Source organism: Anser anser (genome assembly GCF_964211835.1).
Source record: "Anser anser genome assembly, chromosome: 16".
Lineage (NCBI taxonomy): Eukaryota > Metazoa > Chordata > Aves > Anseriformes > Anatidae > Anser > Anser anser.
In genome coordinates, this window is record NC_139737.1 from 1,425,425 (window position 1) to 1,442,091 (window position 16,667).

Genomic DNA, 16,667 nt, shown 5'->3' on the forward strand with positions numbered 1-16,667 from the left:
GACTTTCCTTGAACACCCCCAGCAACAGGGCAGAAAATAAACGAGGGTGGAAGAAACTAAACGAGGAGGAGAAGGGGCAGACCGCAGCCCCTGGGTCCGACCTGCCCTTGCTGTTCAGGGCCCAGCTGGTCCAGAGCAAGGGAAGGCTCAGGTCAGATTCTGGTGTTTGAACTCTGGGGAAAAGCACAACAGCCCCAAAAAAATAAATAAATTCTGCTCTAAGCTCTCCCTGCCCGTTGGATCAGCTGGAATCAGAGGAATAAAGACCAGGAGGGAAAAGCGTGATCACTCAGATTTAATAGCATAAAAAATAAAAGACGTTTTTTGGTATACATACAACAAGCACCACAGAGGCCAGCAGCCGCTCCCAGCTCCGCACCGCGTTGGGTCCGGTGCTGCAGGAGCCTGGAGCCCGCTGCCGGCACGTGCTGCAGGGTGGGAGCCCCCCATCAGCCCACGCCTCTGGCCCAAGGATCGTAATTTGAACGTAATTCATGCCTGCTGCGGGACTTTAAAACCCCAGCAAGCGGAGTGTTGCCTCGTTGTTCAAAGGCTCTTGCTCGTTCGTCAATCTGCAGGCAGCGAGGCTGAAAGCAACGTGGTGGCAGAGGGCAGCGCATTCCAGCACCCGACCATGGACTCGGGCACTCGCAAGAAGCAACCTTCACACTCCAAAAAAAAAACAAAAAACAAAAAAAGTTAAAAAAAAAAGGCAAAAAAGGAAGCACTTTGTGCTTCTGAGAAATTACTCTGAATCTGGACTGCCGTGGTGATCCTGCAGATGCCCTGACGCATCTCTAAAACACGATCTCCCCCACCCATCGCGAAGCTGTGCCGCGAGGCTCGAGGCTTCAAATTAATTCAGCGCCCAACTGGGGAGTAATTTGCTCGGATCCTGCCAGTGTGCACCAGACCGGAGAGCTGCAAGGTCAACCAGCGGTCAGACGCAGCTCTAGCCCTAAAAATAACCGGCCTCTCCCGCTGCCTCGGCGCGATGCTGAGCCGAGCTGTGGTGCCGGCAGCGGGAGGGCCGATCCTGCTCTCCCCCTGCTGCCCCCTCACTGTTGCCAGGAGAGACGTGGGGGTGCCGAGAAGCGCTCGCGAGATGCTGCTGGGGGAGATGTGGCTGTGGGCTCCGATTTAAAAGCCGCTCAGCTGCTCCTGACACCCGTTCGACACTTCTGCCGTAACCTCCCGACGTGGGATGAGGGGGGACAGGCTGCCAGGAGCCCCCACAGCTGCCAGACCCGAGGCTTCACAGCCCGCTGCTGCAGCCTCCCGCACCGAGCAGCTCCCCGTTTCCCGGCGGTGACTCAGCTGTCGAGGCTCGGGCAGGCACGGCTGCCTTCCACCCAATATCATCGCTCCTGCACGAGCTTTATACTCCTGGCTTGAACTTCACCCACGTTCACAGAAATTGTAAAGCTTTCCCCATAAAAGGGCAGCCTAAGCACAAAGAGACGCGCTATCCAGGTGGTATTTTCCCTAAAAATTGAGTTTCCCCTCAAAAACAACCCCCGTGGTCTTTTTGCAGGCTTTCCCACATATTTAGGCGCCACCTCCTCACTGCAGCGCGTTTGAGCATCGTGGTGAGGCTGGCGGGGGCCCCTTCTCCCCCGCACAGCAGAAGGAGAGCGCGGATCAGAGCACGGATCTTGCCCAGATCTGTTGGGACCTGCAGGAAGACCGGCGAGGCCGAGCGCCGGAGCACGCACGGTGGCAGGGCTGGGGCTGCAGCAGGACCCCTGCCAGCCTGGCCTTTGGGACGTGGAAATGGGAAACAACAGGAAACGACGGCTTTCCCCGACACCAGCACATCCTGACAGCACAGCAAATCCCCGACACCAGCACATCCTGACAGCACAGCAAATCCCCGACACCAGCACATCCTGACAGCACAGCAAACCCACGTCCGTCCCGGTGAGCTCACCCGATTCAGCCCTGGTGGTGGTCTGAGCTGCCGCGCCGCGCCTGACGCCTGTTAAAAGGAACACGAGCGCTCGTGAAACCTGGAAGCGGCCCCCGAAATAACCCTAAAACCCTTGGGAAGACACCCCCAGAGAGCTGGACACGCGCGGTCCTTCCCCTGCACCCAACTTCTGCGGGGCTGGGACCGACGCAGGCACCCAGCCTAACGCCCCGTGCCCCGGCTCCTTCAGGGAGCTCGAACTTACCCCATGGCCTCCAGCTCCATCCTCATCTGCTTCCTCCGCTCCTCGTTGATGGGATGGAGGCAGAAGATGGTTATGGCGATGAGCAGCAGGATGATCGGGACCGGGGCCATGAGAAGCTTCAGGGCGAGGGCGACGGTGGGGTTGTACGTGCAGTCTCCGGCGCGGTAACCTGCAAAACTAAAGAACATTTTTCCTTCCCCACCAGGCCCCTGCACAAAGGCAAGCGTGCACCTCTGGTGCTCTCCTCTAGAGGCTGTATTGGAGGGCCAGTTTGGGGGAATTCCCTCTCCTTTCTGCTCCTTTCCTATGTTGGGAAGGCAAATTTGGGTACCCCTGCAATTCCTAGCCCAGCATCTCCTCTCGGATATTCCAGAAAACTCCGCTGGGCTGACAAAACCGGGGGGAGGTGGTGCTTGGTGGGGGCTTACTGTAAACCCAGCGTCGATATTCCCACGGCGAGGCCGCCTGCAAACTTGTTGAAGAAGACGTAGAAGGAGTAGAAGAGAGCCTCCAGGTTGAGGCAGTTGGGGTTCCTCAGCATGAAGTCATCCACTGCATCGGGCAGCATGGACCTGGGTGCAGACAGCCCCGCGGACGTGTCGGTGAGACCCACGGCACTGCCAGAGCTCGGCCGCCGCCTCTCCCAGAGCTCTCCAGGCAGCAGAGAGGGAAATCCCTTGCAGAAGCCACTCTGGAAACCAACAGCCGATTCCCAACAGCCCCCCAGCCGAGCCCGGAGGTGCCCCCGCTCACCAGGGCAGGAGGTAGAGCACGGCCGAGCTGCAGCCTGCCACCACCATCAGGAGGACGAAGGCCGGGAAGTTGTGGCTCACCTGGGTGATGGCCACCAGGGCCGGGATGATCAGCTGGGGAAGCGAGAGGAAGAGGAGAAACAAAAGCACATGAGCGCTTTCTGCTGCTCACGGCCCTGCCGAACCTCGAGCCACGCTGCCCCTGCCCCACGCATTTTGTGATGGGAGCTGCTGAAGGCCCCGGGCAGGCTGCAAAAGCAGCAGCAAAGCCGTCCTCGTGGGTACAGAGGGGGTCTGAGAGAGGGCAACGGGGCTGCTGCGCTGGTGCTGGATGTGCTGTGGTTGAACCAAGTGCCTGCAAGGAAGGCATCTGGGGATACGGGATTCGGGCACTTAATGTTAAAAAAAAAAAACAAATGGGATTTCTTGCTGGCTTGCAGAGCCAGGCAGCAGCTGGGACGTGCCCGACGAGCAGGATGCCTCCCTGCCTCTGCTGTGCCTGGTGCGCAGCCCCCCTGCCCTGCATCGCCCCGCAGGGCTCGCGTTGCTTGTGGCAGGCATGTGAGGTCCTGGGAACGGGCCCCGGGGCTGCTGTTTGGGTGCACGCAGCACCCATCAGGACAGCACCCGAGCACACGCTGCTCGCCAGATCCACAGCTCAGAGCCTGAGCTCTTGGTTGGGTGATTACACACACTAAAAAATCTCCCCAGTGTCCCAGGGACGGTCCCTCAGCCTCCCTGCACGCGGCAACGAGGAAAGGCAGAGCTGCAGCCGGCTGCTGGCCTGCGCCCCGTGCAGAGGCAGCTGCGTTTGGGCCCCCTTTTGTCCCCCACCACGGGCAGCCAGCCCCGCTCCCCAGGCAGCGCGAGCAGCCAGGACACGGCTCCTCAATCCACAGCCACGACCGGGGGCAAACTCACCGCCAGGCCCAAGGTCACTGCCGTCTTCTTCCCAAATCTCCCCAAAAACCACTGCCAGAAGGGGATAGAGAGGGAAGCTGTGACCTGAGGAGGAACCAAAGGGGAGACTCAGCAATGTCCCCGAGGACCGCCGGTCTCTGTCCTGGCGACATCCTCGCAGACGGGTAGGAGCAGCGGTGCTGAGGGCCGTGGGGCGACGCAGGGATCAGCCCCCCAGCAGGAAGGGCTGGCTCCCGCTTACCAGCATGATGAGCACCAAGTGCTGGAACTTCCCGGCCAGCCCCGCGGCGTGAGTACAGAAGAAAGCAAAAATCCCCTGCATGACCTGGGAAGACGACACGGGGACATTCGTAGGGTCCTGCTGCCGTGATAGCGTGCGCGGACATCTCACCCCCGAGCTCTCCTCCTGCCGAGGCAGCTCTCGCACCTGGAAGGCCAGGGACGCGAAGAGGAAGCCACAGAGCAGCTGGGTGTAGGGCTTGTGTCCCACGATCGTCCTCAGGCAGCTCATGAAAGGCAGCCCAGCCTTCCCCAGGGGGCTGAGGGGCCCTGGGGAGAGACAGTGGGGTCGCACGGGGGCTGTCATGACACGCACGGGGATGCGAGGCACAGGGGGAGCATGCCCCTGTGTCTGGGTGCAGCTCAGCTGGGCGAGGAGCTGGAGTCTGACATCTCGGTGCGGAGACGACCGCAGAGGTGTCAGCTGCATGCAGGATTTTGCTTCTCTGCAGCCTGCACTCAGCCTGGCCCTGCTCCCCCCCGTAGGGACCCAGAACCTCTGCAACCCACCCTCGCCACCCGCTGCCCTCCCAACCGCATCCGCGCGGACTTACCCGGCTGCTCCCTGACCCCGAAGACGAGAATCAGACAGGAGAGGCAGTAGATCGAGCCCAGGACCAGGGAGGCAGACACGTAGGCTCTGCGCTGGAAAGCGGGAGGCAGCGCGGTGGCACCGCGGGTACCGCATGCAGCGCAGCCAGCGGCGCCTGCCCCGCGCCGGGACCGGCCTTACCGTGCCCTCCAGCGAGCCCGCGAGGCCGGGGGTGCTGCTTTTGGGCAGGGTCCCGTTCCCGAAGGAGCAGCCGTTCGTCATGCGGCCGTGGTAAGCGCCCACCATCTGCCCCTGGATTCCTGAGCCGAGCAGCGTGCTGAACACCTCCATCCCCATTCCTGCCGGGCGGCCAGGAGAGGGACCTCAGCCCCACGCCCTGGCTGCTGGGACACAGCCCTCAGGACCACAGACCAGCTTTGGGGATGGAATTGGAGGCACCAACATCCACAGCTGTCCCAGGAGGAGAAGAGACCTGCTGTTTCTACCTGCTCTGATTTCCCCCCCCCCCCCCTTGGCTCCGGCATTATTATGATTCCTAATAACGCATCAATAGATCTGGGTCCTGGGCCCCCTAGGGATGACACACACCTAGGAAAGGCTTCTGCAGGTAAATCCTTTGCAGAAGACCACGCTGGTCTCATCGCATCCCTGGTTCACCCCACCTACTGTGTAGCTTGTTCAAAGCCAGAGGAACTCCTTCCCCTCTGCTCCTGGTAGGGTCTCCCAGGAGCGCAGGCAGCCCGGGCTGTGGGGACACAGACACTTACTGTAGGCGGTGGCCGAGTCTCGGTCTCTCTGGGTTCCTCCCAGGAACATTGTCAGGGAAGAGTAGGGCACGTGGTAGCACTAGGGAGAGCACCGTGCACTCAGCTCCGGCTGCTGCTTCCCTGCTTCACAGCCATAACCCGCCCCGTCCACACGCCCCCGCTCTCGGGTGGCTTTTCACCCTCGTCTTCTGTGACTTGCTTTTCCAACAAAGCAGCGATGGAGGGGTTTGTATCACCGTAGGCAGGCGGCCCAGCTGAAGTCCCAGCATTAAAACGCACCGCTCCGTTTCCCCATCTCTCGCCTGCTCCCCAGCTAACGCTCTCCCATGCCCAGCTCCAGGTCCCTTGCGGCAGAGGCTGGGGCCGGGACACCCCAGCCGACCGTGCCCACTCCCTGCAGCAGAGGATGATGTACGCGACAGCCCCAGGAAGGAACCGTGTTCCTTACGGTCATGCAAATCTGGAAGAAGTTGTACGTGAACAGGTACCACAGGAATTTCAGGGAGACGGGGGCGCCGTCCGCGAGGGTGGACCACATCATGCAGTAGCAGAGCACCCCGAACGGCATGGAGCACGCAATCCTGGGGAGGAAGCAGAGCTGGTCAGATGTGCCTCCAGATAAGCGGGCAGACTTCCCATTGCACAAGCGGAGCTGCGCAGCCCAGCCTTGCCCCCAGCTTCCAAGCCACAGCCCGGCTGCTGCGGGATGGGGACCTGTGAGGGGCAGCTCTGCTCGAGGGCACCTCCGTCGCTTGGGCTGGGAGGAGGAGAGAGGGGAAAACAAAAACACTGCCAGAAAGAGCGATGCCCGAGTTGTTCACAGCTTCTTATTCTCCTGCTGAAACACCTGAAGTCCTCGCTCGCCCTGCAGCAGAACCCTTCTGTGGGCAAGATCTGCTCGTGGATAGCGCCTGGTGGGGAGCTCCTGGCACAGCCCGACTGCCAAAACCTGCGTGTGCCCCCGCAGGGCTCCCGGGGCACCAAACACCACAGCCTGAAACACGTCAGGCCTCGGGGCATCAGCGAGCACACAAGTGTGCAGCGCGCTCCTCCTGTCACTGCAGCGACAAACGGACCCACCGCGAGGTGCGTTATCTTCAGCGCCTGGGGATGTTCGGCTTCTGTAGTTCTCCCTAAGCCCCAGCCGCGTTAAACTCTCAGAGCAGCATCCCAGCTGCCTCCCTGGGAGGATTTTGAGCCCCAAATCCCCCCTGAGGCGCCGCACGGACGCTCACCACGGGATCAGCTTGCCGTATTTTCTCCTCGGGCTCTTGCTGACCAGGAAGCCAACAGCAGGGTCAGTAACCGCGTCCCAGGCTCTTCCGAGGAAAAGGATCAGAGAGGCGTGGAAGGGCTCCAGCTGGGGGGGGGGGGGAAACAAAGGCTCAAAAGAGAAAAAAGTCGTGGTGGAAAGCTGTGAGCAGTCAGCACGACGCAGCTCGCTCCAGCCAGCATCCCCTGGAGACCGCTTCAAGCGCTGGAATGACCTGGAAACACCTCCCGCATGCCCACCAACGGTATTTGCATCAAGAAATCGCGATTCGTTTTGAACGCCCAATTCTGAAGAGCATTTCCAGGGGCTTTGGACACCTACCGAACTCTACCCTTGCGCCAGCCTGCTGGCTTTACGCTAAGCCCCTTCGCAGATCACCCCGTCGCACGCTGCGCTCACCTGCACGACGTCCAGCAGGAAGATCTGGAGGAAAAACCCCAGGGCGTTGCCTGTCATCTGGTAGGGGATGCCCCCGATGGCATAGCAGAGCTTCCTGCACAGCGGCAGTCCTGGCTTCTCCTGCGACCGAGACACGGGGGAAGGAGCCCACCCGAGGCACGACGCGTCCCTGGGTGACGCTTATCGCTGCTCACCCCACCCGCTGGGCCCCCCGAGGCCAGCTGAGACCCCGCGCCGTGTCCTAGCCCCCAGACCACCCTTCCTAGCCTGACACTGTCCTTTCCTCTCCCGTTGAGCCACAATTCAGTGGTTTGAATTCTTCAGTATGAAGAAGTAGAAATGGTACCACGCTGCCAGCGGCTGTGGCAGAGGCCATCCACTCAGAGACCGGCTGCAAGGGCCACGATCCGGGGATCCCCATGGGTCAGCAGGGGAAGCACAGGGAACGTTTCAGTGTGCGGCAAAAGGGCAGATGGCAAAGCCTCTATTTTATTTGGACGTGCTTAGCGTTAGTAAATACCGCACCGAGCCTCAAGGACCTGGCAAGCTCCCAGCGGCAGCCTCCAGCCCCGACGTGGAGCTGCTGCCCGGCGCCGCGCGCTCTGCACCGCGGGGAGCAGGAGCACGCAGCGGGACACGGGGCGACACCACAAGGAGCACGTAGCGGGACGTGGGGTGACACGGCACGGAGCAGGAGCACGCAGCGGGATATGGGGCGACACCATGGGGAGCGGGCAGCCAGGCCGGGCTCGGCTTTCTGCTCAGCGCTCATGAGCGAACCGCTGCTGGTGGCCATCCCATTGTGCCCAGGGGAGCAGCGTTGGGGTGCAGCGCAGGCGCCTGAGCTGACATCCAGCCCCAACGAAAGGCTGTCTTGGGGTGAGCACACTCATTGGGGCCTCAGGTTCCCGGCTGACAGCACGTTTCAGGCTCTCCCAAGGCACCGAGCAGCTCCAGTGCCATCAGGGCGGTGCTGGCCTTGTCCAGCCGTGGCTACAAAAGGCCGCGGGCTCCTGCAGCAGGAGCTGAGCGTGACAAGGGACCAGAGCTTGGCTCGGAGGCAGCTGGACGAGGCTGGATGGAACTGCAGACCGCGGGGTCACGCCAGCGGCGGGGTCAGAGGGGAATGAAGCCAGGGATCGCTTCGTTCCCACGTGCCCTCGGTCCCCGCAGGGTGAGAGGGCAGCTGCAGCTCCCCAGCCCACGCGGGCTCGCTGCGATGCTGACAGCAGTGCACTGACCGCTGTCCCCATGGGGCGACGGAGCTCCGCGCAGCGGTGCTCGGGGGCAGCCCCCAAAAACACAGCCTAGACTCCAGGAGCAGCATTCCAGGAGGCCCCAAGCGCCTTCCCCTCGCGCAGCAGTTACCAGCAGCTCCTCTGCAGCCCGTGCCGTGGAAAAAAGCACTGACACCGCTGTGCCTGCCGGGGGTACCGGCCCCTTCCTGCACCCGCTGGCCCCCACGGCCCCTGCTCCCTGCCAGGCTCCAGCCTCATCCCGCGGGGACGGCTGCAGCACGAGGCTTGCACCACCGCCGAGCAGCACTTGTTCCTCCACCACACCATTTCCGCAGCAGCTCAGCGTCTAAAACCACAAAGGCATTTCTCTCGGTTCCGCGGCAGCTTTTGTTCCCTTGACGCTCTCCGCAGGTCGGGGGGCGCCCCGCACGTCTCTGCCCGTTTCTCTGGAAAGTCAGCAGCAGCAGCAGCAGCGCCAGGCAGAGCCTTGCTCTAACAACACCTCCCCAAGCTTGAGTCATAAAACGCTCCGAAACACCCCCGCAGCCCGCGGCTGCTCGAGCCGTGCGGCGCTGCGTGGGTGCCTGCGCTCGCGAGGGTTGGCGTGCACGTGTGAGACGCATTCCCGCGCGTGAGGCCACAACACCCCAGGGCCACCGCTCCTACCTCGCCGTGGGACGCTCTCCCCTGAGGGACTGCTCCCTCCCGGTCCGGCCCGGGCACCTCAGCATCTCCGCGAGCGCCGGGAAGCATGACCCCGTCCTTCGCCCGCGCGTGGCAGCAGCGGCGGCGCAGAGGCTTCCTCACGCGGGGAGAGGAAGAAGGCGGCGAGGAGCGCACCGCAGGCACTGATCAGAGCGAGATGGAGGTTTGGCAAGGGAAGATGCAACATCTGAGAGGCCCCCGGGGGGGGCCGATGGAGGAGAAGCGAGAGGCACCGAGGGAGGAGCGTGGCCGGAGCCTGCCCACGCGGCAGCGGGACAGTAGCTCCCAGGATTTCCGCAGCCATATGGAGAAATCTGGTGCTCTTCAACCGTCAGACAGGGTCTGGCACCTTCTCCCTGTCCCAGGGCTGCTGCCACACCGAGATCTCGGGGTATGGAGGAAGGGGCACTTGCCCAAGCTCCAATCCATCCCAGGAGCTGCTCCAACCACAGCAGCAGCAAGCACCAGCACGCAAAGCCCAGCACGGGCAAGGAAAGCGGGGAGAGCACAGCAGGACCAGGGAGGTTGTTGCCCCAAGTTGCTCCCCAGCAAAGCTCCTTTCCCCGGGGGGCTCCAGCAAGAGCAGGAGCCCAGCTCTGGCTTCTTATCCAGGGCTGCACCACCCTCATCCCCTCTCTTTGCCCTCTCCTTAACGGGTGCAAGACGTTGGCACGGCCCTAGCCCAGGACAATGCCGCAGAGCAGGCGGCGTGGGATGCGTTTTCCTTTCTCTACCAAGCGAGATCAGTAATTATCAGCCTCTTTCAGTCTGAGCTCCTGGGAGATCTCCCACGGCAATGCAGACCCCACACAGCATAATTTGAGCCCAGCGAGGAGAAATTTGCTTTTTCTTCGGCACCTTTCACAGCCCCCTTCGCAGCCCGCGGAGCCCAGCAGCCTCGGTGCCACAGCCAAAAATTACTCCTGCATTAGGAGCGGCAGGAGCCCGGGGGCTGCGTGGGAGCGCTCGCAGCGCACAGCCTGGCAGGAGAAGGCAGAAATCAGCTCGAGGAGGCGGGCAGCAGCGGGCGGGCAGGACGGGGGGGGTCCCACCACACGCCACCCCCTAGCCTTGTGCTCGGCCACCCGCTCTCAGCAGTCAGCTCTTTACAAATGCTGCTCCGGATCGGTCGCAGGATCCTCTCCCTGCTCCTGCCCAGGGCACCAAGAGCCCTTCCCAAGGTGAACGCAAGCACCCCTTCTGCGAGGCTCATCAACACGCTGTTAAAAAAATAAATACATTAAAAAGCATCATCTCCAGCTCAGCCTTGCCTTGTCCAGCGGGGGTTTCTAAAAAAAATAAAATATGAATTTTGCAGGCTGAGTCAGAACTTGGTTAATAAGCCGCAGCACAACTGAGTCAGCGGCATCTCTTTTCACTGCTATTTTACTGACATCTCAGATAACAAATATCACTGGCGCTGGACCACAGCCAGTACAGTGGGAGCCAAATCGCTGTCTCCCACCAGCATATCTGAGCACACATCTCCATAAGAAAGCAAAATACATCTCTACCCACCCAAGAGGAAAGGGGAAACTCAGAAGGAAACATAAAAGCCTGGATTTTATTTTTATTTTTTTCTAGGCCATTTTGTACCCGCTCGGTATGCAAACCTACATTTGGACAGAGACAAGGAACCTTTTGCAATTGTACTCGGCACTTAATCCTCTGGCTCTTTGGCACTCATTTACTCCCCAGGTGCAAATAGCTGCATTTTCTGCACACGCACCAGAAAGCCAGCGGCTGACCAAGCCACCTCCCAGAGTAGCTGTGTCTATTGCTCCCTGGCTGTTTCAGAGCACAATTCTCTTCGGCACAGGAAAGCTTTATTTTCGCTCTGCTCAGATCCTCCCAAAGCCCTTTTTCCTGTTGCTCGGTGCCTTGTGCAAGACAGCGTTACCCATCTCGTCTAGACAGCACGTCCTGATCGCTGGTGCAGCATGGGGAGCTCTCATCCTGCCTCTGCGTTAAGAGCGTGGCTCAGCTTTGTGCCGGAGAGGCAGATTTCGGAGCACAGCACCCACCTCCCCGGCCGTTAACGGGCTGCTGCAGGCAGTAAGCTCTCCGACAACGCCGTGCACCAGAGCCCAAAACCCGACCCAGCGAGCTCACCGTGCGCACCAAGGGTCCTGGAGCAAAAGGATGATGCCTTTCCCATCTCTACACCGATCTTTTGCTTAGGAATAGGCTTGGAGGGAGTAGGGAGAGAAGTCAGCAGTGCTGCAGCTGCACCCTTTTTGCGTTGCGCAAAAACTCGGAGCCCTGTGCCGAGAGAAGCCAGAGCTCTGCGGCTGAAGGAACGGGGTCGTGCTGGAAGTTACTCGCTGCAAGGGAAAGGTCCCTTCCCCAGCACCACGATCCCCACTGCAGAAGCATGAGATCTTATCTCTGACGGCATCCCAGGGCCCAGGAATGCATGATTCAGACAACCCCAAGCCAAGCTCTGCTGGTTAAACAGCTTTTCGCAGGGTGCTATGACCTGGAGAGGGGCCGCTCAGGCAAGGCAGCTCCATTGAAGAAAAAAAAAAAAGGCTGAAGCCAGTTCCATCTGGAACCTATTCAGGAGCTCCCTGCACTGAGGGGCAGGCTCAGCACAGGCAAGACAGAACGGCGAGTAAGGTAAGTATTTAGGAACGCGGTAAATAAGTCAGAAAAAAAAAAGGATAAATCAGTAAATTGAGAGGTGCTTGACACAGGAGCTGTTCAGCTGCCAAAGACGTGGGCCTACTGCACGATTAGCAATACTCCACTCTCTGTGTAAGTGCGTAATTGGGAAACGTGGGCTTCATTTGGAAAACCTTCCGCCGGTAGGTACTGAGGACGGGTCTCCCTTCCCAGCTCCGCTCAGCTCCACGGGCTCCTGCTGCCAACCCGACCACCCCAAGGCAGCTCCCTTGCTTTGGGCAGCTCGTGTTTGATTCCTCCTGCAGCTGGCACGGCGGCAGGAGCCCCGCGGGCACAGAAGCCCCCAGCCGAGCACAGAAGCCCCCAGCCGGGCACCCCACGAGACGCTCCCGGAGCCGTTTTGCCCTGCAGAGCAGCACACACCTGAGTTACCGGAGCAAGAACAGGAGCTGCAGCCGAACCCTCACCTAAAGCCAACTAACCTCAGGCTTTTCTCCTTCCTGAAGTAAAATGAATGTGCCCCAAAAAACCCCGAAGCCAGCAGGACGGCCTCGCCTCATTAACATGAGCACCCTGCTCCGCACCATTTGGCAAGCGCGTGCAACGGCTCGCCCCCACCGAGAGCACACGCACGCGTTCATTGCTGCTGTGCCTGCAGGACGGGTAATGAAGTGCGAGGCTCCGAGAAGCCTGGATCGAAAAAAAAGCACGAGAGGAGATGAAGGGCTGTCCCTGTCCTCTGGGGACACGGCCGGGACGGCAGGGAACCACACCACGGGCACGGCTGGCAGCGCCTGCTTGGGTGCTTACGGTACGAGCACCGGTGGAAGCCCACGGCCTGGTAAGAAAAATAACCTCGCTGCCTAATTAGACCTGTCGCTTAAAATTACCAGTCTCCATCCGTCCGTGTTCTGGTTCAGGAACAGAAACGAGACCGTTCAGAGGCTGCGAGGGGGCAGCGCTCTCCTGCTCCCCAAAGCAGTTCTTGGCACAGGTCTGCCTGGAGCAGCGAACTGGAACACCAGCTCCTGCCCAGGGACCTAACGGAGCCATCGCTGCCTCCCCCCGCGGTGGCGAGCTTTGCAGAAAGCCACATGTGTCTCGTTTTATGTGACAATGACACCAATCCCCCAAGCCAGTTTTCCACTGTAAGTACAGAGGCAAAAGAAACGTCACCTCAAGGTCGTTTTTCCTGACAACAAAGGACGTGCAGAGCAGTGCTGCTTTCGGAAGAAAACGCTCCCGACCAAACGTCCGAAAACATCCTGGGAGCAGACTGAGATCCTTTTAATCGCTCCTCCAAACAGACACGTCAGGGAGCTGAGGACCCACCCAGGAACAGGGCATTGAATGCAGGTCACTCCCTCCCCCTGGAAACATTTAGCGTTGTCCAGCAATGGGGAGCAAAGCTTAAACGAAGATTACAACGACCACCACCAGCAGCAAAAATAGGCCAAAATTTACAGCCATCCTCTTCCAGCTGCAGGCGCTCCCACCGCAATTTCTTGCTCCCTATCTTGTTGCTGCTGCCTTCTACCTGCCAGCCGAGCCAGCTGGGTTGTGCCGTGATGTTCGTGTTTTCACCCAAACAAGCAGCTGAAGGCACAGCTGTACCTAGAAGCGGGTGCAGCTACACCAAGATCGCTGAGCAGTGCTCGGCCAGAGGCGCTGGGCCAGAAGCTCCGAGGCAGGCGGGCCGCTGACCACGCAGGAAACACGGAGCAGGAAACATCCGACAGCGAAAGCAGCGTTACAGAGAGCAGGCAACGTTCCCAGGAAATTGTGCAAAGCAGGCTTCGGAGAGGAAACGCTATCAGAAAACACAGGAACTAAATCTTAGCAACACAGACGTGAAAAGGAAGAGGAGGAAACAATGGGCTGGGTATGAAGGAAAACAAAACAACGAGGAAATCCTACAGCTACCAGTCTGAGAAAGCGAAAACTGTTCCAGTACGGCACTCTGCAAAAAACTGCAGGGAAGGGCATCAGCCGCAGTCAGGACAGCACGATTATAAAACCGGGCTGCCCCTTGCACAGAAATTGAAAAGAAATTTTTCATGAGATGCAGAGCTCTGCTTTGTGTGTGTGAAAGACCAGCAAGACAGGCAAAACTCCCTCGTGGAGGGAATAATTAGAGAAAAAAAAAATCCAGAAGTGAAAAAGTTCTTGGTGCAAAGGACAAAAAAATCACTTCTTCACAGGTGCAAATGTCAGTTTTAGAAGAGCCAAATCTCAGCCAATGACTGTTAAAATAAAGAAAAAAAAAGTTATCAAGGGGATTTTACTAAAGAGAAAGTAAAATCATCTCACTGTCAGTATGACGAAGTACAGGAGTGTGAGAAGGGAGCATCCACCTTCCTGGAGTAGGTACAAGCGACAACTGACCCTGCTCGTGCCCTTCTTCACAAAACCAGGGCGTCCTGTTCCACCATCCCCTTTTTTCCTCTTCTCGCGCCTCTTCCCCGTTGGGAAGCCCAGCCGTCTTTTTCCTTTAGAGCTTATTTTGTACTGAAACACGTTCCTAGGAGCCCGTTTAACGCGGCAGGGCCCACGCACGATGCTTCCTGCTGTTTCCACAGGCTCTCCGACCGCTCTGGGAGCGGACAGCCCTATCGGGGCTGCCGATACCACTTCGGCCGGACGAAGCTGGCCCTGCTCGCCAGCAGATAAGGGCAGCTCATCGCTTACCAAAACAAAACCCAAGAACCAGAGGAAGGCGGCGGCAGCAGCATCCCCGCCGGGCTCATGGGGGCCCAGGAGCGCCAGGGGCTGAACCCTAACCCTAACCCCAACACTAACCCTAACCCCAACCCCGCAAGCAGTGGGGTGCTCGCAGCCAGGTTCTCAGCAGGAGCCGTGCAGGGGAAGAGCGGCTTCTCTGCAGCACTGCCACCCTCCGGCTCCGGGGGTGAAATTCGCTTTTCTAGGCAGAGAAGCGGCTGACAAGCCCGCAGTCCCTCCGAATTTACCGCTTTAGCCCGCTGGCAGAGAGAAGCGAGAGGAAACCTGGCCGCGAACCTCCCTCCCCAGCGTGGAGCAGAAGCCGTGCGACGAAATCTTCAGTGGGACCTGAGCTGCTGCCCGGCTGCCAACCCCCCTTTAATTCGGGGGTGCCAACACGGCCAGCTCGTCCAGCCCAAGACCCCAAAGGCCAGCTCGCCACCACCCCAGCCCTCCGATGGCACCGGCTAACGGAGGCAGACACAGGAGTCGAGCGATTCGTTCTCACTTCCCTCCTGGCTCTAGGGGCGCACCGCGTCCAGGACTCGAAGGCCTTGACCCATGTCCCCAAAAGGGCCCTCATGGGGATCAGGACAACTCTGACGACAGGCAATTAAAGATGAGTGTCTTGCCACGAGGCAATTATGACTATATTTAGCTGTGAGGGAAACACCCTGAGTTCTCTTGTGCTGGCTCACACAGATGGCTGAGCGGTCACAACACAGAGCGCCGAGTGATGCAGGTGGGCAAACCCCGAGTTCACCCGTCGGAAAAGACCTTTAGAAGTGCTGCCCAGACCTTTTATCTCATTTAACTGGAGACGTCTCAGCACTGGGAAGCCTGCTAGCAGGGCAACCCAAAGCAGTAAGAGTAGACATCAGCATACACATCATCCAAAATAGGAGAACAGATGGTAGCCGTTATTAGAAAGGGTCAAACGACGTTTTCCTATTTTGCGGGCTTTAATGATCATTTTCACAATTTACAAATATGCTGTTTCGCACGTTATATATCCACTTGGTAATGAAAAATGTAAGTTAATTCAACTCTCAGTTGAGAAACTGCTATAAAAATGTCCTTGCTAAGGTCTGGTACCTGCTCCTGCAGTTTTGCATTAATACATCCAGCCAAGCGAGTTTCTCGTGCTGAACCTGCCCAACCCGCCGGCCCTCCCCCAGACTGCACGTACCCAGTTTGTCCTCTGCTCGCTCCAAGGCGAGGACCTGGAAGTTCAGAGCATGAAGGGGATGGAGCTGCAGGGCTCCAGGGTGACTAAGCCAGGAGGGACTGCACGCTGTAACACTTTGCACAGCTGCAGTCCAGCCCCTTTCATACGATACCGCTGGTGTCAGCGCAGCTCCCAGTCGGCTGACGTCTGGATACGTATGGTTGAGCTCAGCTCTCGAGCTCGGCTCCAAAGCCTGGGGCTAGGACAGTAAGCATGTTTTGGAAGAGCGCCGTGGCATGACGCTAGATGGCAACTCGCACGTGTGATGCTGTCTATGCCAAAGCTACCAGCCCCTCAAGTCTAAGAGCAATGAATTGACCCGCAGGATTCTGTTCAAAGAAAAGAAAAAAAATGGGGACCTGAGCCCAAAACACAACCAGTGGACAGACTAAAGCTGGAAAATTCCAGGTGTTCAGCTATGTGGTCCTCAGCAGATGAAAGAAAATAAATCAAAGGGTACTACAGCCTTGAGCTTTTCACCTGAACTGTTTCCAACACAATGATAATTCATCTTAGGATAAAATTTGCTTTCCAGTAAGACAGGCTGTTTGCCTTGTACTTTCAGTCAGTTCAAGCTGATTCAGCTTTGTGCCTGCTCTGAAATAAAAAAAAATCAGCAGCACGTTGGATTTCTCAAAGAAATGCAATACAGCAAATTAAAACTGCAGTCGGTCTGGACTGCTGGAGGAAGTGCAGGCAGAGCAGGTGGGTGCTGCAGTGAACACCCCTGAGTTCTGCTGAGGAAAGGAAAGTCAGGACTTTCTCTCCAGAAAAGGCCAGGAATAGTGCTAACCTTTGCACCTGCACACATGCAGAGCTTTCTCCACGTCGAGCAATAACTGTTTCACAAACATTTCCCCCACAATGCTGTTTTTTTTTTTTTTTTTTTACAGCAGCGTAACCATCATCCTGCCAATAAGATCACCCATTCCTGTACAGTTTATATTTAATGTGCAAAAATAAAGGGAGTACTTTGCAGCAGTCCCTGGAGGAGAGTAACAGATTGCGATGAGCAGTTGATTGGCATGGAAG

At 58.6% G+C, this 16,667-nt stretch overlaps 1 protein-coding gene across 12 annotated transcripts; it reads right to left on the reverse strand.

Moving 5' to 3' along the window:
- Positions 1–276: 276 nt before the first annotated feature.
- Positions 277–16,651, reverse strand: LOC310882815 (sodium-dependent lysophosphatidylcholine symporter 1-like). 12 transcript variants are annotated; one of them, XM_083802096.1, is made up of 16 exons: positions 14,041–16,651; positions 13,224–13,929; positions 7,119–7,238; positions 6,682–6,806; positions 5,895–6,027; positions 5,447–5,525; positions 4,860–5,017; positions 4,681–4,771; positions 4,275–4,396; positions 4,089–4,172; positions 3,848–3,931; positions 3,008–3,040; positions 2,603–2,865; positions 2,175–2,351; positions 1,931–1,978; positions 277–669 (listed from the first exon to the last, which is right to left on the reverse strand). In XM_083802096.1, exons 3-15 carry the CDS (start codon positions 7,173–7,175, stop codon positions 1,936–1,938), a joined length of 1,449 nt encoding a protein of 482 aa, XP_083658222.1. In that variant the 5' UTR covers positions 7,176–7,238; positions 13,224–13,929; positions 14,041–16,651; the 3' UTR covers positions 277–669; positions 1,931–1,935. The 12 variants fall into 12 exon arrangements, 11 of the variants coding, with proteins under 11 accessions (XP_083658222.1, XP_083658219.1, XP_083658215.1 ...); XM_083802093.1 differs by lacking the exons at positions 13,224–13,929; positions 14,041–16,651 and adding an exon at positions 9,023–11,167 and having other exon boundaries at positions 277–662; XM_083802089.1 differs by lacking the exons at positions 13,224–13,929; positions 14,041–16,651 and adding an exon at positions 9,023–11,167.
- Between the last annotated feature and the right edge of the window lie 16 nt (positions 16,652–16,667).

Coding starts and splice junctions, on each gene's coding strand:
- LOC310882815 (XM_083802093.1), bottom strand. CDS start 9,109: ATGCTTCCCGGCGCTCGCGGAGATGCTGAGGTGCCCGGGCCGGACCGG. Junction 5,526..5,894: donor TCTTCCAGATTTGCATGACC/GTAAGGAACACG, acceptor TGCTCTCCCTAG/TGCTACCACGTGCCCTACTC. Junction 4,397..4,680: donor CGGGGTCAGGGAGCAGCCGG/GTAAGTCCGCGC, acceptor GTCTCTCCCCAG/GGCCCCTCAGCCCCCTGGGG.